Genomic DNA, 26116 nt, shown 5'->3' on the forward strand with positions numbered 1-26116 from the left:
TAGGGAAAAAATTGTACGCTTGTAACAAAACATTGTGGATAGCACAACAATCATTATAAAAAATGGAGAGATGTTATCAGCCCAAAACATTGTGTTTGCATTTGTATAAATAATTAATAGAGCAAAAATGTGGTTTTTTATGTGGCTATAATAAAACAACCAAGGGAGTTTGATAGGAGGACTTGGTTTTGTATGTCACGGCATCTGGTTACGGACTCTATTACTGTGGAGGATGAAACAACCACGATCTAATGCAAACAAAAAACAGAGGTGAACAGAATTTATGGATAACAAGGAGTGTATAACAGGTGTTACACCTAACACTCAGAACCCACGATACAAATTCTCAACAGGTGCTTGTTTCTGTGTAAGTTTAGCACAGAACATGAATGATAAACGATTAGGATGCCTTAAGATCGTCCATGCCCACACTGGCCTGCAAAGTAGACACAGGTGTATATCATAAAACTTCACCTTCAGAAAATGTTGGGTTGGTTACACAAAATGTAGAGTAATTTGGGCTGAACTTACCAGAAACTTGTGGTTTTCTGCAAGCAAAGGGGAGAATGTTGCGCAGAACTTGTCAATATCAGCGTTGATGTCGCCTGAACCACTGATGATCTCCATGAACTTCTTCCTGTCTGGTGCAAGCTTTATGGCAACCTGAGATTATGTGGCATTAGATTTTGTAAAGTGCCTCTCACCAGCTAATGGCACAACAAGTTGTTACTGAAGTTTTCAGGCGTTAAAACAAAATTAACATACATCATCAGTAGTAGTTACTGGAGAGTTGATAGATTATGAGAAGGTATGATAAATTCATCCGGAGCTTAGAAGTTAGTAAGGAGTAGTACTGAAAAGCTCGAACTCGCCAGCCAGCCATGCCATTTCTTCAGTTTTTTGCTGTAAGCGTCACTGCAAGCTTGTGACATCTGCCAATCTGGATGTTGTACCAAATTGTGGAACAGTGCAACCAAGAAGTCCATGGCTCTGTCGACAAACAAATGCAGAAAACAGTTCAATACTGATATGTGCTGTGCTGATGAATGAAACACTGAAATACGATCTCCAAAAACATGCTGAAATACGCAAATTTTGGGGAGTTATTACCTTGTCAGCCAGAGGAGGCCATTAGTACAGCTGCTAGAGCTTTTGGTTGTCTTGGCGCTGACTTCTACTTTCACCAAGCTGTGCAAGTGCTCATACTTTGTAGGATCCGACGCATATTTTGTCTCCAGCCTCTGCACAAGATCAAGAATGTGGCATCATAAACTGCAGTAGCAGCCAGTCAGATGCACATATATGAAACTTGCAACGGGAACGGATTCGCCTTACCGTGATATTGCCTCCTATGTCCGTCTTGACGATCGACATGGCTGACCCAAATTTCTCTGCAATAATGATCCAAGAATCAGAACGCCATTTCTCTAACCACATCAAGGTACTAGTAATGCTCATCGGTGATGAGCTCCATGCAAAACATCTCTCGTTATACCTAGCACTGGAAGGATTTGCTTGCATACTTGGAGAAACGGCTTGGTCAGGATCACGCCACTCTCCGACTTGACATGCTTCATGCCCTCAAGGGAGGGTGTGAACACGGTCCCCTCCATCTGCATTTTATTTCTGCATGACGACGTTGGTTACAGAAATGAATTAGGAAGATAACCAGGAACAGGCATTGCGCCAACTGCCAATCGATCACCTCGGTTCACCAGAAAGAGGAACAAGACAGAAGACACGATTATCACGCTAACTTCATCGAAGCGGCTAGACGATCAATGAAATGATTGACACTAGTACTGAAAGATCATCAGACCACACGTAATGTTCCACGCTGAATACTGAATCTCATCACAATAAAACTACCAAGGGAATCTGAAAAACAAAATCCTCAGTACTATATCCTTAATGAACCAACAGGCTTGCTACCACTTTGACTTGCTCCTAACCAACCAAGTAAACAGAAATCATACCAACAATTTCTGCAAAAGATTAGCATTTAGCAACACCGATCCCAGAGCCTCATTGCCTTGATACAAGTAATTAGCATACGTGTAGCCTCCTCCAAATATTCAGTGCAATGCAAATTTACAAAGTGCACTCACCTACTCAGGACTCAGATGGACGACAGAAGAGAAGAGAAAAGAATGGGGAGGAAGCTTTGGGTGCAGAAAGAAGACCTCAGAAATGGAGGAGACGTGTGTCAGGGTGGCCGAAGTGGGACCTGTCGTGGGAGCCGATGAACTGGGCCGGGCCTCATGGTGGTATATATATTACAGTATCTCTCATCGGCCCTCTCGTTTGAAACATGGGCTGATGGGCATGGGCAGCAGAGTTGTTTGCCACCTCGATCATATTGCAGGACGGCACGTCGCCGATCATGCTTGTACAACGACTGTAGTAAGGGATTTTTCAGTACAGTATCCCGTATACTTAGTTACTCGTCTAATCCTGTTACTGCCTGAAGTGAAGGCCCTGATTAAATACTCAGACCTACATAGGTCGATCACAAAACCCTGAAAGCCCGGATTAAATACTAACTTGCATGGTATTAAAAAGAGGGAGGAGCAGGCTAAACCAGAGGATCCAAGGGCCAGTGCCGGCCCTAAGGGGTGGGCAGGAGGTGCGACGGCCGAGGGCCCTCGCGGAATGGGGGCCCAAGCCCAAGTATATAATACTCCATACCCTTTAGCTATAGTCCATTAGGATTTAAGATTAATGAGAAGATGCAGCGGCCCATCATAAAAAAAAAAGTCGTCGGCCTCTTTCTTTCTGGGAGGCAAGGAGCCGAGCCGCCAACACCCGCACCCGCACACGCACACATAGCGATCGCGAGTCACGACTTTCGGACTTCTGGCGAGACGGGAGACTGCAAGAGACGCAGCGCCGATCACCAGTTCGCCACGCGATCACCAGCGCAGATCACCGAGACACCGATGCTCGAGTTCCAGTCTTCCAGAAGCCAGACGACGGCGGTGACCAGGCAGCTGAAGCAGGGCTCGACGAAGACGACAACATCTGATCTTGGTTATTGCCTTCTGCCCCCTTTGTGATTTGTGAATCTTGGTTCTGAATAAGTTCATATCAGGCCCTAGGTTTTTTTTCCTTGTTCAATTTTTGTCTAGTACTTTGTACTCATATAATTATGTTTTTCTTGTAATTTAGGTCAGGTGTTAGAATTTTAGAATGTTACCTAAGAAACATTTGTTGAGAGGAGCCGTCGCGACAATTTCGCCAAAGGGCCCTCAAAATTCTGGGACCGGCACTGCCAAGGGCCCGCCCAGCCTCAGAAAGGCAGCTGGGACCTCTAAGGCTCTAATAAGCTTCTGAAGCAAGATGCATGCATGATTATCATCTCGTTCACAATCTTCATGGGAACAATAATCACATCAGTACTTTGGGATTTCTTTTCAGCAAAAAGGGAGATCATGGCATCAAACAGCATCATTACTGTTCATCATTAACTCTCCCAGATTCTTCCTGAACTGACCCTACTACAGAGACTTGGAAGTAAATTAACCAATAATTAAGCATCAACATGCTCTGACATGGCGAGCACTCGCTAGTCGCTGCATGTGTTGATCTCTTTCATGGGCCAATCACAGGTCGCAGCAGGAGGGCTACGATTGATGGTCAATTGGTGATGGCAAAGTAGTGGTTGCCCAAATCAGGCAGCAGCTGCGCCGATCTAGACCAACACCGACAGTGTGCCTGTGTGGTACAATCATTGTGGAAGAGATTGCCGTAATTTGTCCTCTTGCTAATCTAAAAATTATAAGGCGCAAAAAAATCCATGCAGTGGCTAGCTCCAAAACATGTAAATAATTTGAACGTGTAGGGAAGTGCCCTGTCTTGAAACCCCCCCACCAAATTAATTATCTCGAGATTTCTATGGTACCATTACAAATGATTAAGCCGAGGGGCGATGGGTTGGATCTGAAAAGGCTACATATTGAACAGGAAATCTAGAATATCAGTATATAGTTTATAACTTTTTCCACTAACTGCAGTTAATGCTTCTACGACTCAACTCTTCTATATTCTTAAATGTCACTTGAAATTTTCAATCATACAATCTATCTTCGGGGCACCAAGTAATCTCCTTCCATCCATCCCACACTATCTAGTACCCATCTTCTGAAATTAGGATTATTGTTCTCCCTCGCATGTGAAATTACGATTTTTTTCCTCCCTCTCATGTCCCCTACCCTTGCAGTCCCGATCAAGCTAACATGCAACCAAACAACAACACTCCAACAAAGTAGGTCCATATATACCCTCCGTTCTGTGATGGTGCATTATTGAGTCAATTTATTCTTGATTATTTGCTTCTCCGCGACTAAAAAACGCTTCTTTTGGCAGCTCCAACAATTGGCTTTTAAGCTAGCTCTAAGCATTTTTCTCATATTTTAATAGAAGAGAAAGAAAAGCTAGCTCTTAATCAAGAGCTAAGCTCTTACACATATTTCAAGATTATGTGAGAATGTCATGTGGAGCCATCTATGTTAAAAGTTATATGCTAAAAGTTAGCACTATTGGAGAAGTTGGCTTAGAGCTCTAGCTCTAACCATTGAGGGTGCCCTTATGTCACATACTCGCATAAATCACCACCACCATTAAGCAGTCTCCTTGTCGCTACTCCTAGCCCGGTTATGCAAAGGCTATTTATGTTCCACACTTCCAGGCACTTCTTTTTGTCACCCAGCCCCATCTCATTTTGTATCTGCCCATTGACATGCTGATTATCATCGGCTACCCACAACCCGTGGACTACCTACCTAGTCATTGATGGCTCTATAACCTTGTGACCTCTTGTCTAGATATGGCCACCACTTTCATCTGCAGTGGCACCGAGTGCCACCTCGATCATAACTCCATGTGTCATCCTTTTCCGCCTCTAACCCTATCTTACCGTAAACGAGCTTAAACTTACCCCACTTCCTATTCCTCTCATTAGATATACTCTTATCACTCAAATGGTTCCCCCCTTCTAGCTAGCTACAACCCTAGTCATCATCCATCCTCAGAGAGATCTAGATTGACCTTGACAATCATCGAGCACCAAACCTAGAACCCAAACCCCCACCCACCTAACAACTATAGTGGATGATGAGTACATGAAGGTCACATGGGGAAGAAGGAAGGAATGTAGAAGTAGATGACGTGTGGACGAACCTTCCTGGCATCAAAGGAGGAGGAAGGACGATGAATTGTTAAGCCACCTAGGTGGAACCCAAGGATCCCTTGGTTGTGCTGCCATATCCTTCTCTATGCTAATATTTTTTTGAAATGTCACTCACCCCAAATTTTAAGCACCATGTCTTAGATGGCATTGTGTCCCATGTGCTCATTAGACTCTGCTAGCTACTACTACCATGATCTTAGAGGGATTCCGGGGTAGACCTAAGCAAACTCGAGCTACTTAGCCTGACTCGCCAAGCTAGCCCGTTCATCTTAGTAGCAGAGCTTGGATAGAGGTATCGTTGCCTAGAAAATTTTTCTCGACCTGAGCTTGGTCACAAACATTATTTTCATTTGTGTTTATGCTAAAAACTCGAGATGGCCCGCCTAAGCCCAGGCCCCGTTCGAAATGTAAAGCCTCTACCTGCCGACTAGGAGGGTCTGGGGGCACATATTCTAGGCCCAAAACTAGACAGAATTATTGCACACTTGGCACGTCTCAACTTTTGCTTGGGTCTATTTTGGGGTATCTTTTTATTCTTCTCATGGTTAAAGTATTCGTGGTCCTTACTATGTTGTGCCGAGTATTCTTGGAATTTTGTTTTGTGTGAACTACACATGTCTGTTATGCCGGTTGATATGATCATGAGTCTACCTACATGCACCACACAAATTCCACCAACACAAAACAACAAAAACATGTTTAACTAATGAACAAATTAAAGATTTTTTAAAAAATTTTCTATTCGGGAGTTGAATTTTTTGATAAAAAGGGGATTATTGCTGGCTTTAATCCTCAACCTGTCCGAGGCCAATGTAGATTTCATATGCTGTAGAGTTCAACTTTAAATCTAGCAAAAAAAAAAATCTTTCTTTTTTATATGTAACAAAAAAAACTCCGTGGCCGGTGAGGGGACGAGGCATGAGACGACGGGGCGTCGTCACGGGCCTCCATTTTTCTGTCCATTATTGTTGTTTTAGATTTCCAATCCGATTACGCATCAGCGCAGCTGGTGGTGTCCGGCCCTTGTACCCTGCACTGCACTGCCCCCTCATCGATTTCCAGGCTTGTCTTGCTGGGAATCCTAGGCAGGCGCAGGCGCTGGCCGCGTGCCGTGCTGCCCCTGTCACTGCCACTTTCTCACATACCACCTCGCGTCGCTGTGTATTTCGGACGTCACCCTTTGGCATCGCTTCTCTCAGTCTCAGATGCGCTAATGATTTGGGGGCTTAGTTTAGGTTGGATCCATCAGGTCCATACCGATCTGCAGGCGTGGAAATAGAGAGGCCACATGGACAAAGAAGAAGCACTGTACTGTGTATGAAAGCAAGTCAACCACATGTTACTCAACCTTTTCATTGACGGTATTACTTAGTACTTAGTTCTCTACTTCAACTAGTTCTAATGCAATAGCGATCGCATGATCGAGTCCGACATCTCTCTCTAGACATTTTGATATTTCTACAAGTGGATCCAGAAATGTGTGTGTTTTTATAATTTTTGTTACGAATTATTACTCCCTCTATTCCAATTTACAAGACGTTTCGATATTTCTAGATATATTATCTTATACTTTTATAAAGCAAAACCTCACTAGGTTATTTCTCTGGCATCTTCTTAAACCACGTCATCCAGCCGGCACCTGGCCTGTTGCAACCAGACGAACGCATGCATTATTCATGCCGGATTAATTAAGCTGCTACTAGACTATCTCTTACCCTTCTCCATCAATGACTCTCGAATCCTCCACTCCCATGGGAACCGCACTCCACCAAGGCATTAGCACAACTCAATTATTCAGGGCATCGCTTCAACTCAAGATCCAAGCGAACCAAGAGACGAGGATCTGTTCAGCTCCCTCGTTGATCAGTCCCTCTGTCTAATTTTCCTGTTCGTTTGGCTGAGAGTACTTGGTTGATTTGTTACCAGAGAAAAATATTGTTCGTTAACTGAAAAAGTACGATGGGACGATTCTCTTTCCAATCTCATATAAGTAGATATGTAGCACAGTAGCAGCACATCGCCCCTCTCTTTCGAGCATTCAGCTCGTTCGCTGGTTGGTTTTTGAATTGATAAACCTGGTTGCTGTTGGTTTGTTGTAAGAGAAAAATATTATTGGCTGAAACCCTGACTGAAACCAACCAGCGAACATGCTGTCTACGGCACGCCGAGTACTACTTCTGTGCAACTGTGCACGTTCTTGGTCATTGACATTTTTTCACGCTGAGATTTCCATATAGACCGGTAAGCACATGTCGTCCTGATATTCCAAAAGAAACAGTCTGCCTTTTAATAATCATCGTCCATCTCAGCTATTTAAGCAGCATATGTACAGGGTACAGCGACTCTCGATTCTGTGAAGCGGCCGATTCAGCCAGCTAAGGATTACGATGATTTTACTAACTAATTGTAGTTGTTTGTTATAACCCTTCCATGTTGCAAGCTTTAAGAGAGATCCTCTCAAGTGTTGTGGCCTCAACAGCAGAAGAAGCCACATCCCACATTTTATTGGCAATCTGCACTGCTATTTTTTTTTCAAACATTCAAAGTTCTTCTTTATTATGTATTTTTTCTTTTTCTATGTCTTTGTAATACACAAATTTAAGGATTTTCTTAACTGCTAATTTATTTTCTCTTAATTTAGTTTAGATGGTGTCACGTATGTTAGTTCAAACTTTACGGTATATTCATTCTATGTTCTACCAAGCATACAGGAGTGCGGGCTGTATATGCGTAGCAAAACATATATTGCTAGGTAATGGGTCGTTGCATCCTCAAAGCACGTCTTATAATTTGATCTAATATTGTGATAGTTTTTTATGAAATTATTTCATTAGCTTGATAAATTTTGACTAGAACCAATGCAAGAACATGTAGCTCAAATTAATACATACAACGGTTTTATTTTTAAGAAATTCCCACAACAACGCGCGGGGAATTCTTCTAGTTTTTTTCTATGTATCTAGACATAGTGTATATCTAATTGCATAGCAAAAAGATATGTATCTAACTAAAAAAGCCAAAATGTCTTATATTTTAGAATGAAGGGAGTACTAATTTATCTATCAACAAATTCTTGTTGGAAATGTCGTATTTTTAGCCGTTATATACAAAAATCTATAATCCAGATATCTTCTCCTCTCAAACCTATCTTCTTCCCATACCCGTCCCTTCTCGCTCGACCACGGCCGCGTCATAGTCGATGAAGCCACCACCAGCGAGTCTTTCCGAGGGGCCACCGACATGAGCATTGTGGATCTCGGCGATGTGGGTAGGGCAAACTCGATCAGTGATGCAAGGTGAGGCCACTTATGTAGGTGGGGAGGAGGGCTGTGGCATAGAGGAGAGAGGCGGGGCATGGTTGCTTGTCACCAGCGTGGAAGAGGAGGTGGCCAACTGAAAGGTCCTAATATGGCTAGAGGGGGGGTGAATAGCCTATTTAAAAATCTACAAATCAACTAGAGCAATTTGATTAGTATGACAAATAGCGTAATGCAAACTTGCTCTAGCTCTACAAGGGTTGCAAGCCACCTATCCAACAATTCTAGTTGCAATGATTACTTAGGCACACAAACTTGCTATGTAATTACTCACTAAGAGCTCTCAACCTTGCTACTCTAAAGAGCTCAACTAGATGAATATAAATAATAAAGCAAGCTCTCAATTCTAATTACACTAAAGAGCTTGTGTCAACTAGTTTGCAAGAATGTAAATAAGTGAGTAAGGTGATTATACCGACGTGTAGGGGATGAACCAATCACAAGATGAATATATAGCCAATCACCGGGAGAATGACAAAGAAGAGAGACAATCGATTTTCTCCCGAGGTTCATGTGCTTGCCAACACGCTACGTCCCCGTTGTGTCGACCAACACTTGGTGGTTCGGCGGCTAAGAGGTGTTTCACAAACCTCGTCCACACGATTGGACACCGCAAGAACCGACCCACAAGTGAGGTAACTCAATGACACGAGCAATTTACTAGAGTTACCTTTCGGCGCTCCGCCGGGGAAGGTACAACTCCCCTCACAATCACCGAAGGCGGCCACGAACAATCACCAACTCGTGCCGATCCTTCACCGCTGCTCCAACCGTCTAGGTGGTGGCAACCACCAAGAGAAACAAGCGAAATCCGCAGCGCAACACGAATACCAAGTGCCTCTAGATGCAATCACTCAAGCAATGCACTTGGATTCTCTCCCAATCTCACAATGATGATGGATCAATGATGGAGATGAGTGGAAGAACTTTGGCTAAGCTCACAAGGTTGTTATGTCAATGAAAATGTGCAACCCATATCCCTTGAGCCGGCCATGGGGCTATAAATAGAGCCCCCATCAAATAGAGCCGTTGTACCCCTTCACTGGGCAAAACACGCTCTGACCGGACGCTCCGGTCATACCGACCGGACGCTGGCCCTCAGCGTCCGGTCGCCCGATGGACGCCACGCGTCACCAGCTTCAAACGCTGTTCGTCAGATTTCAACGGCTGCGAAGTTGACCGGACGCTCCGGTCAAAACTGACCGGACGCTGAAGCCCCAGCGTCCGGTCGTTTCCAGTAAGCTCCCCGAGGCATGTTTTTTTGACCGGACGAGTCCGGTCCACCTTGACCGGACGCAGCCAGCATCCGGTGCTCAACCCTTAGCCACTGTGCAGACCCGTCAGTTTGACCGGACGCAGAAACCAGCGTCCGGTGCATCTCAGGTCCAGCGTCCGGTGCAACACTGAAACTGGCGACCTCTCTGCCAGCTCGACCGGACGCAGCCTTTCAGCGTCCGGTCGCTGAGTGACCCAGCGTCCGATCAGTAGACCGACGCCAGCATCATTTCGACCAACTCCATTTCAACTCTAACTTCTTCACCCTTGCTCAAATGTGCCATCCACCAAGAATTTTGCATCCGGCGCAATAAAAAATAGACATTCCATTTTTCCAAAAGCGTCGAATCCCACCTCGCAAGCTCGGCGGGAGGGAGAGAGAGGGACCCAAACCCATCTCAACCCTGCAAACACCTTGTGCACATGTGTTAGCATATTTTCACAAATATTTTCAAGGGTGTTAGCACTCCACTAGATCCTAAATGCATATGCAATGAGTTAGAGCATCTAGTGGCACTTTGATAACCGTATTTTGATACGAGTTTCACTCCTCTTAATAGTACAGCTATCTATCCTAAATGTGATCACACTCACTAAGTGTCTTGATCACTAAAACAAAATGGCTCCTACATTTTATACCTTTGCCTTGAGCCTTTTGTTTTTCTCTTTCTTCTTTTCCAAGTTCAAGCATTTGATCATCACCATGCTATCACCATTGTCATGATCTTCGTCATTGCTTCATCACTTGGAGTAGTGCTACCTATCTCATAATCACTTTGATAAACTAGGTTAGCACTTAGGGTTTCATCAATTAACCAAAACCAAACTAGAGCTTTCACCAACACAGTGAAAGTAGAGGGGTGGGGCACGGCGGCTAGCATGAAGAACAAAAGGAGAGGTGTGGTCATCACAGAGGCAGGGACGAGACGCGCGCGTGGCAGAGGTGGAGGTGCGGCAGCCCAAGTAGGGGGTGTGGTGGTCACCAGGGTTGGCACAAAACTCGGTACAGGCAGGGTAGCGGTCAAGGTCAAGGGAAGAAGACAATGGGAGAGAGGAAGGAAAACATAAGGTTGGGAGGAGAGAATGATCTAGACCCTAGATTTTACCTCCAATGGTTAAAAAACCGATAGATTTTTAGAAGAAATTTGCTGATAGAGATATGAATTTCTTTATTTATTTTTGGGTCCAACAATATAATTTTTCAAAATTTAATTTAATTTTAAAAAATTTAGTGGAAACTTTGCAGGAGCTTAGTGGAGTCTCCCCCTTTCGTCCCCCTATCTCTGCCATTGCCACCTTGTTTATAGTTGCAATGTATCTTGAGAGAGGGGAGGAGGGGAGGGAGGAAGGGGGAGAAAAACGTCAACACCATCGTTTTTGTTGAAGTAAGTGGTATAAGGCTAGCCCCAACGCACCTGGTTGACTGTATGACCTAGCCTCCACATAAGCACTGAGTCTCCAAGTGATTTTGAGGGAGTGGTTTCGCAGAATTTGACAATAGCTTCCAAAGGTACCGATGGTTTCACTTGACAAAACCATGAAAATGTGGGGGACCATAGCATTGCAAGGAGAAAGAGTGAGAGAGAAGAGAAGATGAGAGAGAATGTTGAAAGCGATAGGTACAGGACAAGAAAAAGGGGTAGGGCCCTATTTGGTTTCTATCTTGAGGTCATGTATCGCATCTGGCTAGCCAAGCCTCCTCTGGCCAGACTATGGCCATACAAGCCGTTGTTGTTCGGTTGCCTTAATTCACAACGCTAGGATGCATAGAGCAACTGTTTGGTTGCCTTAATCCTTGGGCTCGCACCTATGTTGTCGCTCTCTCGCATGCACACGCACATAGCCTAGCACGAGCCAGGCTACCCAGAAACAAATTCTAAATCTATTTCCCGTGAGCTAGGCTACAGGGGATGCTTGCACCGAGCCTGCCTGGGAGAAGCATAGACAGCCAAATGTATCCCACGAGCCAGGTTAGGCTATATGCGGCCAACCAAACAGGCTCTAGGTTGGCTTCATCCCATCAATACAACGTGGAGCTTAACTTTTTATTGAGGCTAAGAGCATCTCTACCCGATGTCTTATCCACTCTCTCCCATAATCAGCTATAAGAGATCTCTTAAAAGCAATTTGAACATATAGGAGGGCAGTGTTGCAACAGATTACCCAATACTGATCTTATACCTATCATGATAAGTGGTACCCATATGTCATAGTTAAATCAATTTTCCTTCTCCATTCCCAATCCTCTCTATGTTACGCCACTTCTCTATGAGCGACAGTGTGTCGAGAAAGTCTAGGGCGAGGGCACCAAACTTCTGGACGTACCAAAGGGTGGGGAGCACCACGGGCACCACCCGACACTCATCTTCTCCGATTATGAGAGGACCCCTTAAGGTGTCTCCGGAGGTGGCCATGGAGGCGAGAGGATCCCTGCGGCGTCTCCAGGGCAGCCATGGTGGCATCCAGGTTTGCGCGTGCCGGCGGTGCCATCATGTTGCGCAAGTTCGGGCGTGTCGAGGGAGCGGACTAGTGGTGCGGTGGCGTCACGTCAGGAGGAAGGGACAGTGTGGGACCTACGGATAGGAGAGGAAGGATTGTCTTCTATCTTTAGGAGAGATGTGGATATAATTAGGAGATCTCTTAAAAAATATAGGGAAATGGAATATGGTAGATGTGATGGAGGTGCCATATCTCGTATATCCCAAAGTTTTGAGGAGGGATATACACATACATGTATTTGTACTGATAAAGCATTCGAGGTGAGTGTGACTGTGACAGTGACTTTGCAAGTATCTGCGTACATCATCAAATCCGGATTGTACGTAGTGTGTGACGAATGAAAGGCATTCATTTGCAGCAAGTAATGGACCAACTGTGTGATCTTATTAGCCGATTGATATGAAATACTATCAGGATAGTCGTTATAATTAATGCGTAGTAAGGACCGCCTCCAAATGAATCTCTGGCTAGCTACAGCCTGTTCGCTTGCTCGTAAACGATCATAAATTTTTAGTTGGGAATAGTGTTTTTCTCTCACACCAAACCAGCCCGCAGTAAATAATCCACGATCGTTTACGGCCTCCCGAACAGGCTGCTAAACTCCAACTAGCTGGCTTCTCTTTGTACTGCTAAAAATATACGGATATATACAAGTTGCTGCAGCATCTGGCAGCCGTACGTGGCCATTGGCAACTTGGCAAGAACAGCACAAAACCACGTGAGACAGCTCGGGCCAATGCAACCCTCCCCATCCACGGTGGAAAGTGCTGACTTGATACCAGCGAACTTGATGCACTTGTCGGTACAGCACCACCATTTTTTTTAAAAAAAATGATGAGGCGCCACCCAATCATCTTAAAAAGAATGAAAGGTACCTCCGGTTATTAGTTCGTTCTTGCTCTGAATAATATCATCCTGCTACTACGTGCTGATTGTATATATTTTCCTTTTTGGTGTTGGACATCTCAAGAGAAAAAGGTAGAGGTCCAACTAGCTCTTGAAAATTGTCACTACACAGCCGTTTCTGCTTTGTCGGCAGCTGATATATAAGTGATACTAACAGATGAACTGTCCACTCACTTAGTTTTGTGAGCATCAACGTTTCCTTAATCCAATGATAAATTTATAATTAGGACGTAACAATCATGCACTTGATATGCTATATATTATGGGAAAAAACCAAATAACTAAAGACTAGTATATGGTTCTACAATAGAAGTGACATTGATGTTTTTAGAATTCATTATTGGCTAAAATTTTCTAGTCACGCACATTGCGAGCGCACATTTGTTGTTTACCATAATTTGTAGTCCGCTCGACTTAGTAACCCTTTATGGACCATTACTCTTGATTAGCAATCTAAATATCATGAGAAAAAAAAATTTGTTGCAAGTCATCTATGTGGATCCCGGTCTTCTAGGGAGCATGCTTTTACTTGAACAGTCCAATTGAAAATATCCTACGCCACGAATGACTTTCAACCCCTATATGAGATGAAGGAAAAATAAGTCTTAAAAATTTTCAGGATATAAGTATATAACCCTTCTGCATGTTATTATCGCATGATTTACTCAACCATGTCTTGCACATGAGAGAAACAGGCAATTGCCAAATAATGGGAAAACATGAATTGATCCGACAAAAAAAAATGCCAATTAAGTAGCAAAATGATAATTTAAAGACCAAACACCACAAGAACAGTTTGGCGCCCCCGCCAAAGCACCTACCGTGATAGGACAAAGAAAAAAAAGGTCAGAAAAGCTTGGTGCCTGCTGGCTAGTGTCAATTTTCTCAAGCCGTGAACGTGATACATGAAAAAAAAACCTCCTTGTCACTTGTCAGGTCCCTTTCATGTCAAGCTCTTCTCCGGCTGGCAGTGGCAGGGTGGAGCGGTGGTTGAAATGGCGCCTTCCCAGACATGCCGCTTGAGTGCAGTCTCCCTTGCAAGCATCGGCGAAGCACCAGCTTTGCATGCCAATGCCATTAGTGCTAATACTAGCAACAATACAAGAAAAGCGGAGGGCTCAGAGCCAAAAAGGCCCATGGTTTTGCAGCCAATTTATTTTCTGCCCATAAGTAAATGCCAGCTCTCTCTGTCGCTCGCTCGCATTACACTCCGCAGCACAGCAGCAGCAGCAGCACACTGTTCTTGTGCCGAGGAATTATTTATTGCCACCGCATCGAGGTTCATAGTACGGGGAATTTGATTGCTCATTCCCCTCTGCTTCCTCCATCCACCTCCACGCTGTTGAATTTCTTGGGATATTTTCCTCCCCTCGGCGCCGGGGCAGCATTTGCTCGCGATTTATAACCGCCCCGCTTTTGCTGCTCCTTTCTGCTTGTCCTTTTTTTCTCCTAGTGGGGAGGTTAGCATCCGGCACAAGCAAAGCGCCGGGTTCTTGTCGCAGTTTCTGCGCGCTCGCTTTTTGGCCGCAAGATCTGATACAAAGAGGAGTGGGAGAGCCAAGAGAGGAGAGGTTCTTGCGTGGAGTTCTTCGGCGATGAGGCCCGACGCCCGTCTGGATTCGGTGGTCTTCCAGCTCACCCCCACCCGGACCAGGTGAGAGCGTCCTATAGATCTGCTCATGAAGCGGCTTTTGATTCGGGGGATCGATCGTTCGTTCGTTCCTTGTGTTTTGATTTCTGGAATGGGAGCAAGAACAGATTTTTACGAATATTTTGCGGTTACAAAATTTGGTCTTTGTGACAGTTCATGTGCCGTGCATTTTGATGTTTGGTACTCGGAAGCTTCCATTTGGAGAACAGTTCTGTTTACTTACACTGTCCTAAGATGGTTTTGTCCATGTCAGGACTGGAATTTGGCCCAACAAACGATTGGTTGTCTCCGTTGCCTGTAAAATTATAGTAGTAGATCCGGCGATTCTTGTATAGTAGTATTTGTAGTAGTAACTACATATTAGACATTTGTTAGAGAAATGTTAAAAAAGGTACTCTGACGAGTAGACTAGTTCTCTTTCAGGTTTTGTCATGGAATTTACTGTTTTGTCCAAGGTCTCTGACGGAAGTTGTCCTGGTACTGTTTTCGCCTTTCAGGTTCAATTTGGTTCTGATAGCGAATGGCCGGAAGGAGAAGTTTGCATCTGGTTTGTTGAAACCGTTCCTGGCTCACCTGAAGGCCGTCCAGGATCAGATTACCAAAGGAGGCTACTCGATCATACTTGAACCAAACTCAGGGTTCGATGTGCCGTGGTTCACGAGAGGCACCGTGGAGAGGTTGGCGTCTAGATTTCTATACTACTGTAGTACAGTTACTCCTGGCATTGCCTATTTGCCTGTTGGGTCATTCTTGTATCAACTCTTCACAGATTTGTGCGTTTTGTGAGTACTCCGGAGGTCCTTGAGCGAGTCACAACACTAGAGTCTGAGATCCTGCAGCTTGAGGATGCCATTGCTATCCAGAGCAACGACAGTCTTGGATTAAAATCTGTAAGTGCAGAAGATTTGTAGCTTATGGGTAGTTGCTGTGTGTTTTTCTTTTGTAGAAAGATGACATATTCTTGCTGTGCCATTTAAAAGGTCGAAGACCATGGAAGAAAGTTGACTGAAAGCAATGAAGGTAGTATGACACCGCACCAACCTGATTCTTTCTGTGAGCCTGTTGTATAGAATATTGCATGCCTTTGAGGATTGTCTGAATCTCAAACATTATTTCATTGGGCTACCAAAAAGAAAAGCTAGGTGCAATCCACAACGATTATTATAGAATCTAGTCATCATGGAGTTTGATGCGACATCACATCAAGGGCCATCATTAAGTTGGTACTTAATGCTGGATGAATTTGTGAGAGAAAAACACTATTCCGGATGAAAAAATAAGCGGATCAAGTCGGGTTTAAGGGCACGCGAACGGAGCCTAACTCCCAAAACGTTAGGGATCATAGTCTGATTTATGGACAACCTTTACTATCGTTTAATGTTATGAAGTAAGTAGGTTGAGTTTGCTGTGTGATCAAAATAATTTACTCCCTCCATTCCAAATTATATGACGTTTTGGCTTTTCTAAATACATAAGTTTTGCTATGCACTTAGATATATACACCATGTCTGGATACATAGTAAAAGCAATGTATCTAGAAATGCCAAAATGTCTTATAATTTGGAATAGAAGGAGTAGATATGAAGCTATATTTTTTTTAAAGTCCTGAATATTTAGTAATATCTTATTTCCAACCAGAGAATTCTGGATGCTATTATGCTCTGCATTCAGGGGAGTACTGGAATGGATCGAGCTGTTTCATCCTTTTATTCGCCTTACGCCCTTACCTGTCACAGCCTGCCATATCTTTTTATTTATTTCTACAACATGCCTGACACTATCCATCCACTAATAGGTGGACGGGCAAATTATGATCCTGATTCAGCCACGGCAATTGTTGTCTACAAGGTATGAATATATGGACAAGCCAAATTTTGTTTCTGTGATTGTATTATGGTACAACACTGCAGTCTGATTGGGATATTTGATCAATGACAGCCTGGGTCAAATTCAATGCCACCAATGCAGAATGAAACAACAGCACATGAGGAGAATTCAAAGTACTTACACATCTCAGTTTTTCTTGTAGAATGTTATTTGTTAGTCTTCACATTTTTTTTTTGGCTAATAGGACTGTATAAACTCAGACCAACCTAGGAGGAAACCAGGTGGCGTTGTAAATAAGAAGAAATAGGCACCCGCTTTTGAGTCCAATAGGATTTGTACCTGGATGATGGGGTGTCTGCCCACATCACCCACCAACTGAACTAGGCTCAGCTCATTAATAGAGCTGTATAAAGTCATACTCTACAAAATGAATAATGAATTAAAGGCATCTAATGGAGAAATATATGAGAACATCGTTATTCATTCACTGTTCTATTGTCTTGATCTCCATTACAAGCAGCATATATACTCTGAGATCATGTTTAGTTTCTTATTATTGTAAGTGTCTTTCTACAGTAGAAAGCTGTTAACAGAACTGCATTACAAATTGCAGAGTTCAATTGCTCAGAGTGCTTGAAACCCGCAAAAATGTGTTAAGAAAAGAGCAGGCTATGGCTTTTGCTCATGCTGTGGCTGCTGGGTTTGACATTGACAACTTGGGTTACTTGATTGCGTTTGCAGAGCGCTTTGGTGCTGCACGTCTGATGTAAGTATAGCCTTACAATTACTCGGTGGTTTTATATGCTGGACTGAACTAGTTGTCTTGATATCTTCTGTGCTTTTAAGTTGTAACTTGACCTTAGAGATGCTACCCATGAAGCTTGTATCATCTGGTGCTTTTATTTTGTAGCATGTCATAAAATCAGAATAGTGTGGAACTGTGGATAGCTCAGATGTTTTGGTTTATTCAGATGTGAACTGCTGTACTATTGCATGCTCCCTGCCTTGGTAGTGTTATTGAACTTTGTTGATCAAGTTATACTATTGCACAAGTTTTAGTCAGTTGTCTGTCATCAAACTAATAACATTTTGTCAATAGATCTTACATGTTTAACTGCCTCAATTTCACTAATTGAGCAGGAAGGCATGTTCACATTTCATCGAACTGTGGAAGCAGAAGCATGAAGCTGGACAATGGATTGAAGTTGAACCTGAAGCAATGTCTACACGCTCTGAATTTCCTCCATTTAACGCATCTGGCATTGTGTTCATGGGAGACAACATTAAGCCAAACCTGGAATCAGGGTCTATTAATGGAGAGGCAAATGGCGAGGATGGAGCTAAAGCTGGTATAAGTTGTTGCGTTTTCCCAAAAGAAAGCATGGCATTTGAATTTTGAACATTGAATGAAAGTACCCCCCCCCCCCCCCCCCCCCCACCCCACCCCACCCACACACACCCCACCCACACACAAACAAAAGAATATCTTTTCTTTTAAGCTAAGAATGTTACCAATGAAGCACCACTAACATTACTAGTAAAGAAAAAACAATATTCTTCTATGTTTCTAGTTTCCTTCTATTTATGGGAAGGGGAAAAATAAATATTTTGAAATATCAGCATTTCATTTATAGTTTTATATTCCTGTTTTAAGGTGGATGTGCTATCCTACTTTTCTTATTCAAGAATGAACCAGATTGTAGTTTTCTCTTGGTTGGCATTTGGCAATGCTTATCCAGCTTTGCCTTAACCAAGTTATTTCAAGCATTAAGAAAAATCATTTAAATAGTAAGCAGAGTTATACTTAAATGTTGTGCAATCATGGATTTAGTTCATTTCTTGTCACTCTGTTAAGCACTTTAGATTTTCTCTTACTGCCCATTTTTGAGAAAATATTTTCTTTCTGCTTTGCAGATCAGAAGTCAAGCCAGCAGATGGGATCTCATGCTACATATCCTCCATGGGCAATGCATCCATCTGGTGCAGTTGTTTACCCACCTTATCCTATGCAAGGCATGCCTTTCTATCCTGGGGTGAATCCATACTACCCTCCATATCCTCCAGTGGATGATCCCAGGTACCACTACTCAGGAAGGAAATCTTCGAGGAAGCACTCCTCGGATAGCAAGGACTCAGAAACTCTTGATGTTGAAAGTGACCATAGCAGTTCAGATAGAGGAAGTTCTCTAGGTCGCAAGTCACATAGAAAGGGGAAGAGGTCTGGAAAGAAGAAGCCTAGTGTAGTTGTTATCAAGAATGTGAATGTAACATCTAAAAAGCATGGCTCATCAGAGAGTGAATCACAATCAAGTTCTGAAGTTGAGTCTGCGGACAGTGTCAATTCACACTCCAAATCAAGAGAAAGGAAGCATAAAAGCACAAGTTCAAAGAAAAAGGAGGGTAGGAGAACTATTTTTGACTTGGGAGATGAGTATAGCAAGGATGAAACGTCAAATGGCCACGATGCTGAACAAGGTAACTGGAGTGCATTCCAAAATTTCTTGTTGAGAGCAGAAGAAAAAACAAGATCTAGTGATGCAGACCTGTTTGCTGGTGAGAAAGAACCCCCGTCAAGGAGAAAACAGAATGTAAACACAGCAGATCCTATTCTTTTAGCTGACAGAGATGGTGGCAATGTCTATGAGCGGAACAAAGTAGGCTTTGATTCAGCCAATGGGAGGACTAGAGCTATCCGGGTCATGTCCAATGATGAACTTATTATGTCTGGAGAAGGGAGAAGCTATATGGATGGTGAAATAAAGGAGATTGAAGCGGGTGGAGGAAGGTACAGGAGAGGGACAGGTGATGACTTCATGGTTTATGGTCAGGGAAGTCAGATAGACAGACATAGTTTGTTGGATCCTCTTGCAGAGGCCCAGTACAAGAATCCTGTTCAGCAGGACAAGAATAGGAATGGTGTGGCGGATGAGTCCTTTATGATTCCTCTTAGGTCCAGCTCACAGGATAATATCGGAGCAGAAAGCAGAACTACTATTGACATAGATGTTGAGCTTCCTTCTAGAATTCAGAAAGCATCAGATGAAAAGGCTGGGCATCAGCTTTTTTACGAACCTGATGAATTGGTGCCAGAGCGTGGATTTGAAGATGTTTCATTTGGATATGATCCAGCAATGGATTATGATAGCCACATGCAGACTACTGTGAAGGTGGAAGATGCAAAAACAGAGGATGTCGTGCCAGTTACTGAGGGTGATGTACAAAAGGTAGAGAAAGAGAAGCCAAGGAATGCAAAGGATGGTTCAGATAAACGAAGGAAAGATGCCTTATTGAGGAGGCTATCAGCACCAAGGACCCCACTGAATGATGCACAAAAACGTGCACAGAACCTGCGTGCATATAAAGCAGACCTTCAGAAACTGAAGAAAGAACAGGTATTTCACATTTCATTCCATTTTCCCTTCCGTGGGTTCCATTTCTAGCCTACACCAGCTTGCTTGGGATAAAAGGCTTTATTGTTTTGTGATCACCCTTTCAAATGGCCAACTAGCTAAGTTTAAACACAATTCAGTACAGTTTCTTGAAATATTACATGACTGCTAGCAGTTCTTGTAAGGCAGAATTTCAAATAGTTAACCTCAGCAATAGTTTCCCTATTTCAGAAATCTTATGAGTTTTATGTATAATGTACTCTGCATCCAGAAAAAAAGAGGGGATATATATCCTACTCCATAACTTTGTATTACATTACTTTTTAATTTTTTAATATGATAATCTGCCTAGTTGATGTTTTATCATTGTTGAAAAAAGCTTAAGAAAACCGAGCATGCGATTACTTTCCCACGCATATATTTGGAGTTGAGTTTGTCAGAGTTTGTTTCATTCTTAGGGCATGTTTCTAAATCTGATTGACAAACTGTACAATGCTATCATCTGTGTAGTTGAATTGCTAGTAACTTTTCTTATTTTCAGGAAGAAGAGCAAATAAAGCGATTGGAGAGGCTTAAATTGGAGAGGCAAAAGAGGATCGCCTCAAGAGGTAATGGAAAGGGCCCAGGGAATGATGCTCCTAAAGCGAATGGTATGAATGGACTTAGTAAATCAGTTCCAAACTTCACTGGGCTGAAAAAGGAGAAAAATGGAACAACTGAATCACTCAGCGATCGACTGAAGAGGCTTTCTGAACCCAAAAGCATTGCTGGGGCAGAGCATTCCTTGAATCCAAAGCCAACTGGTGCAGACCATTCACGAAGAAGAAGTATGGCATGAGTTGACGTGAGATGGAGAACCGAATATCTTGAATCCATCGTGCCACTCGCTAGCCCAGTAACCTACCTACTAGAACCATGAATGGCATCTCGAAAGGCTTCTTTGTACAGAAAAAGGAAATGGCTGGTCTGTAGCATTGCCTGCTTCCAAGGTTTGTGATGGAAAATCATGCTATCTTTCAATGGCATGGCGTTATACTTTCAATTTTAACATAATTATTTCATTCTTTAATTGAGGGTGGCTTGTAATAGCTGTAAACCTGGGTTTTTTTTTTGGCGATGAGGAGCTATATTGTGGGTGTATTTATGGAACGGATTGATCGGTGTTTGAGATGTATTGTGGTATTTATTACAGTGTATAAGGGGGTGTTTGGTTCTACAGGAAAATTTTAGTCCATGTTTCATCGGATGTTTGGACACATGCATGAAGTATTAAATATAGACGAAAAAAATAACTAATTGTATAGATTGTGGCTAATTTGCGAGACGAATTTTTTAAGCCTAATTAGTCTATGATTTGACAATGTGGTGCTACAGTAAATATGTGTTAATGGTGGCTTAATTAGGTTTAATAAATTCGTCTCGTAAATTAGTCTTCATCTATATAATTAGTTTTATAATTAGCTCATATTTAGTTCCCCTAAATAGCATCTAAACGTCTGATGTGACATAGACTAAAATTTAGTCCACGGAACCAAACACCCCCTAAATGTCAATTGACTTTGGATTGGACGAGTTGGGCCCATCCAATTTGTACGGCAGTAGCATAGTATGCTACAGTGGAGGACCGTATTCAGAGCTCTGTGTCGAAGGCCCAAGGATCAGATCAAGTGATTGCTACTTGCCTTCAATAAAGGCGCATGATCTCTTAAAAAAAACACTGCGCTTGTGGATGTTCGGCTGGTATTAAAACTGTCTCATAAGCCGGCTGAAACTGTTTTGTTGTGAGAGAAAAACACTGTAGATTCTAGTTGATAAGCCGGTTGATAAGTTCAAGTGAACATGTCAAAGATATGAGGAAGTGAATTAGGCCATTTGAAAACTAAGTTGATAACCCATTTATAGTGTTGCTATCTCTAACGTCTAATAATTTTACTCCCTAGATTCTAATTCTACCAACTAAAGTAGTAGCAAGTTAGAATAGAAAAGTAAAAGCACACAACCAAAAAATACAAGAAAATAGTTGCAGAATATAAAGGGTCAGGGAATGTACACTTCCTCACAATGCAATTTTTTTTGAGGTATAGAAAACTTTAAACTTTCCGCTAATCCTCGTTGGAGCTCCTCGCAAGGGCAAGTGCTCGGTTGGGTAACTCCGTGAATAGCCCATGGGTCCTCATTCACAAGTGGTCTTCGTGTGGTCTCTCCGAGACTCCTTCCAGCCATCTTCACTAGGTGAGCTTAGGCCAAAACGTCAAGGCCTCACGCCCCTCGTATAATGGCGGCCACACCATAAGCACAATTGATATGATCTCGTAAGATTACACGCCTGTGTATACATCTCTTTATATGCGCAAACATCGATAGCTTGAAAGTATACTGTAAGAAAAATGGACCCTAGGCCCATTTACTTTGGATTTTGGTGTTAGATGACCAACACAACCAAATTGGACTAATGAATTTGTAAGTGACTGTTTTCTAGTTTAATAGGGTGCAAGACGTGACTTGGACGAAGGCGACGTGTTGATCTGATGATCAACACCTTAAGCAAGACCCCAGAAGCACAAGAGAAGACCCAAGTATCAAGCAAAATCCAAGCACGAAGATAGGAACCAAGCCGGACGTAAGATCGCGAAGAAACGAGCTCACAGAGGTGATCGAACGCTGGAAGGTGATCGACCGGACACTCCGATCAAGAGGCTCGACAACAGCAGGTGTCAGCAACATCGACCGGACACTGAACATTAAAGTGACCGGACGCACCGATGGCACTGTTCATCATCTTGGCAACACATTCAGCATTGACCGGACGCTGGCGACAAATCGACCAGACGTAGGACTGCAACATCCGATCGAGTACAGAGAGGTTCCAGAGCGGCGAAATTGCGATCGGACGGGTCCGGTGGCATCTGACCAGACGCCATCAGCGTCCGATCAGTTGATCGCGGCTCTAACGGTCAGGACGTTCGGACGCGTCCGATCACGATGAAAGTAGCGTCCGGCTAGTAGCAGAAAAGCGGGACTTCGTCCCCAACGGCTACTTTCTCAGTGGGGCTTATAAATAGACCCTCCAACCGGCTATTTGAGATGTGTGAAGCTGAGGAAACATATCTAGGGTGTTGATACACCATTTTAGTGATCTCCACTTGTATAATGCTTAGTGATTCATTAGGTGATTAGCGTAAGTGCTTTGAGAAGTGCTTAGGTTGATTAAACCACCGCTTATGCGCTTGCTCTAGGTTTAGGCCTAGTGTTTAGTGAGGTTTGCATACCTCTTACCACTTGGTGCTTGCACGAACCATTGTTGTACACCAGAGGGCTTGTAGTCTTGCGAGATCACACCAATCGTGTTTGTGGTGTGGCCGCCACCGTGTACCGAAGGGAATAAGGTCCGCGGCGGTTTGGCCAGAAGCTTGATAGTGAAGACCGCGAGGAGCGCGTGGGGAAGTCCCGGGGCTAGCCATGGAGTGACCCGATTAGGAGCTTGGCCCTTGCGAGAGGCTCCAACGAGGACTAGGGAAAAGCTTACGCGCTTCTCGATACCTCGGTAAAAATACCAGAGTCATTGATAGGAGTTTGCATATCTTTACCTTACTCTTTAGCTTCCGCATTTATATTATTTGCATAACTCTTTTTACAGTAGAGATAGCAACACACTAGCAAAACCGTAGTTGCACATTTAGATAGTTTATCTTTTGCATACGTTTTGCTAAGGTTAGAAAAAGAGGCCATAGTTTAGAGTTAAATTTTTTCATTGCCTAATTCACCCCTCCTCTTAGGCGTCACGGTAACCTATAAGTGGTATCAGAGCAGGTTGGCTCAATTTGGACCTTTGTCTTAACCGCCGTTGAGCCGACGCTATTTAGAGTGGTTGGGATGGATACCTCTAGGCCTCCGCACTTTAATAGCACGAACTTCCCTTATTATAAAGCTAGAATGACTTGTCATCTTGAGGCGGTTGATTTAGGTGTTTGGAGAGTCACCCGTGACGGAATAAAACTCATTAAGAATCCGGATAAACCCACAAAGAGTGAAAAAAAGGAAATTCATTTCAATGCTAGAGCTAAAAATTGCTTGTTTGAATCTTTTAGCATGGATGCGTTTAACCAAGTGTTCACTTTAAATACGATACATAAAATTTGGTTAAAACTCCAAGAGCTCCATGATGGCACAATTAATGTCCGTGAGCAAAAACATTGTCTAGCTAAACAAAATCACGATTCCTTTGAAATGAATAATGATGAGCTTGTTCGTGATATGTATTCTCGTTTGAATCTAATTATCAATGAGCTTCATTCAATATGATTAAGACAGCTAGATGATGCGGTCATCGTGAGGAAGATCATCTACGTGCTACCACAAAGGAAATATGCAAGCATCATCACCATCCTTCACAACATGGAGGACTTGAGCACCATGACTCCGACCATAGTCATTGGTAAGATAGTGACATTTGAAATGTCACGCAAGATGGGTCAAGAAGAAGCCTTTTATCAAGCAAAGGCAAAGCTCTTGCATGTATTAAGAAAAAGAAGATGAAGGGTAAGCAAGTGGAGACAAGCTCAAGCTCAAGCTCCTCAAGTGAAGATGATGAAGAAGAAGAGGATGATGATAATGATGATGAAGATTCAAGTGATGATGATCAATCTTCCTTCTCCACCTTCAACCTTGATGAAGAATCCATCAAACTTATCAACAAGGTGGAGAGGATGATCGAAAGGCTTAATGTCAAAAGTGTGCCCATCCAAATTCAAGATCTTATTTTCACCAATCAAAGAAATGAGCAAAGAAAAAAAGGATGCTATGGATGCGGTGAGTTGGAGCACTTTGTGGAAGTTTGTCCAAACAAGCCCACACCCAAGATAAAGAAGAAGGCATGCAAGAACAAAGCCCTCACATCAATAAGGTCATGGGATGACTCTTCAAGTGAAGAAGAAGACCATCACAAGAGGTGAGGGCACAAGCACTCATCATCAAGATATTCTCGTGTGTGCCTTATGGCACGAGGTAACAAAAGCTCATCCTCTAGTGAGAGTGATAGTGATGATCAAATACCTTCTTATGATGAAATTGTGCAACAAAATCTTAATTATGCTAAAGTTTGCACTAGTCAACAAAAGAAGCTAAAAAAATTAAAAGTAAAGCTAGATAGTTCACAAGAAGCATATAAAACTTTGCTTGAACAATATGAGACATTTGCTAATTTCAATATTGAACTATCTACTAAAATTGAGCAAATTGATGCTAGTGCAACAATAAATACTTGCACAATCAATGATGAGCAACTTGTAAAGAAAAATAAAAAATTAAAAAAAAAGTTAGCTAGCTCACAAGATGCTTATAAGAGTTTGCTTGCTAAAATGAAAACCATGTGCAAACATTGTGATGAGCTAACTAATAAAGTTGCTAATCTTGAAGCCATTGGTACAACCCCCACCAAGGCATCTAAAAAGAAAAGTTCTATCTTTAACATGCCTAAAAAGGATGCTTTCACTTCTTGCAATAATTTATGTTTAGACTCCCCCTTGTGCAACCAAGCTTGTGTTGAGAAAATTATTGTAGATACATGCACACAAAGAGGTTGCAATGGAGAATGAGCAACTCAAGCAAGAAGTGGCTCGCCTCACCAAGGACTAGACTCAAGTAAAAGGCAAAGCGAAGCAAGCCCAACTTCATCAAGATAACACCATCAAGGGAGTGAAGAAGCTTGATGAAGGACAAACCGTGGTTTGCTATGTATGCCACAAGGAAGGCCACAAGTCCTATGAGTGCAAGATGAAGAATGGGGGAGGAGCAAAGAAGAAAGAGAAAAAGCAAACAAGCAAGCTCTCCAACACCTACACCAACAAGGTGGATAAAAAGGTCACCACACCATATCTCTTGAAGAAGAAGAAAAATGACAAGGTGGTGGCAATCAAGGTGAACAAGCAAGCCAACAATGGGGTCAAACGTTTTTGGGTGTCAAAGGAGATCATTTCCATCATGAAGAGCACCAAGAAGGTTTGGATCCCAAAAGGAAAGTGAGAAGTCCAATGGACTCTGGGGAATTTGGAGACTTGGCAAAGTA

At 42.9% G+C, this 26116-nt stretch overlaps 2 protein-coding genes across 2 annotated transcripts; one reads left to right on the top strand and one right to left on the bottom strand.

The window, feature by feature from the left end:
- Positions 1-341: 341 nt before the first annotated feature.
- Positions 342-1619, bottom strand: LOC136532506 (glycolipid transfer protein 1-like). The gene is made up of 6 exons (XM_066525097.1): positions 1496-1619; positions 1336-1391; positions 1111-1241; positions 855-990; positions 532-663; positions 342-436 (listed from the first exon to the last, which is right to left on the bottom strand). Exons 1-6 carry the CDS (start codon positions 1617-1619, stop codon positions 401-403), a joined length of 615 nt encoding a protein of 204 aa, XP_066381194.1. The 3' UTR covers positions 342-400.
- Positions 1620-14367: 12748 nt separating this feature from the next.
- Positions 14368-21307, top strand: LOC136532503 (COP1-interacting protein 7-like). The gene is made up of 10 exons (XM_066525095.1): positions 14368-14839; positions 15334-15513; positions 15606-15726; positions 15817-15856; positions 16632-16684; positions 16775-16836; positions 17277-17429; positions 17804-18012; positions 18578-20055; positions 20594-21307. The coding sequence occupies exons 1-10, from the start codon at positions 14781-14783 to the stop codon at positions 20888-20890; spliced, it is 2652 nt and encodes an 883-aa protein (XP_066381192.1). The 5' UTR covers positions 14368-14780; the 3' UTR covers positions 20891-21307.
- Positions 21308-26116: the final 4809 nt, after the last annotated feature.

Source organism: Miscanthus floridulus, unplaced genomic scaffold, assembly GCF_019320115.1.
Source record: "Miscanthus floridulus cultivar M001 unplaced genomic scaffold, ASM1932011v1 fs_644_1, whole genome shotgun sequence".
NCBI lineage: Eukaryota > Viridiplantae > Streptophyta > Magnoliopsida > Poales > Poaceae > Miscanthus > Miscanthus floridulus.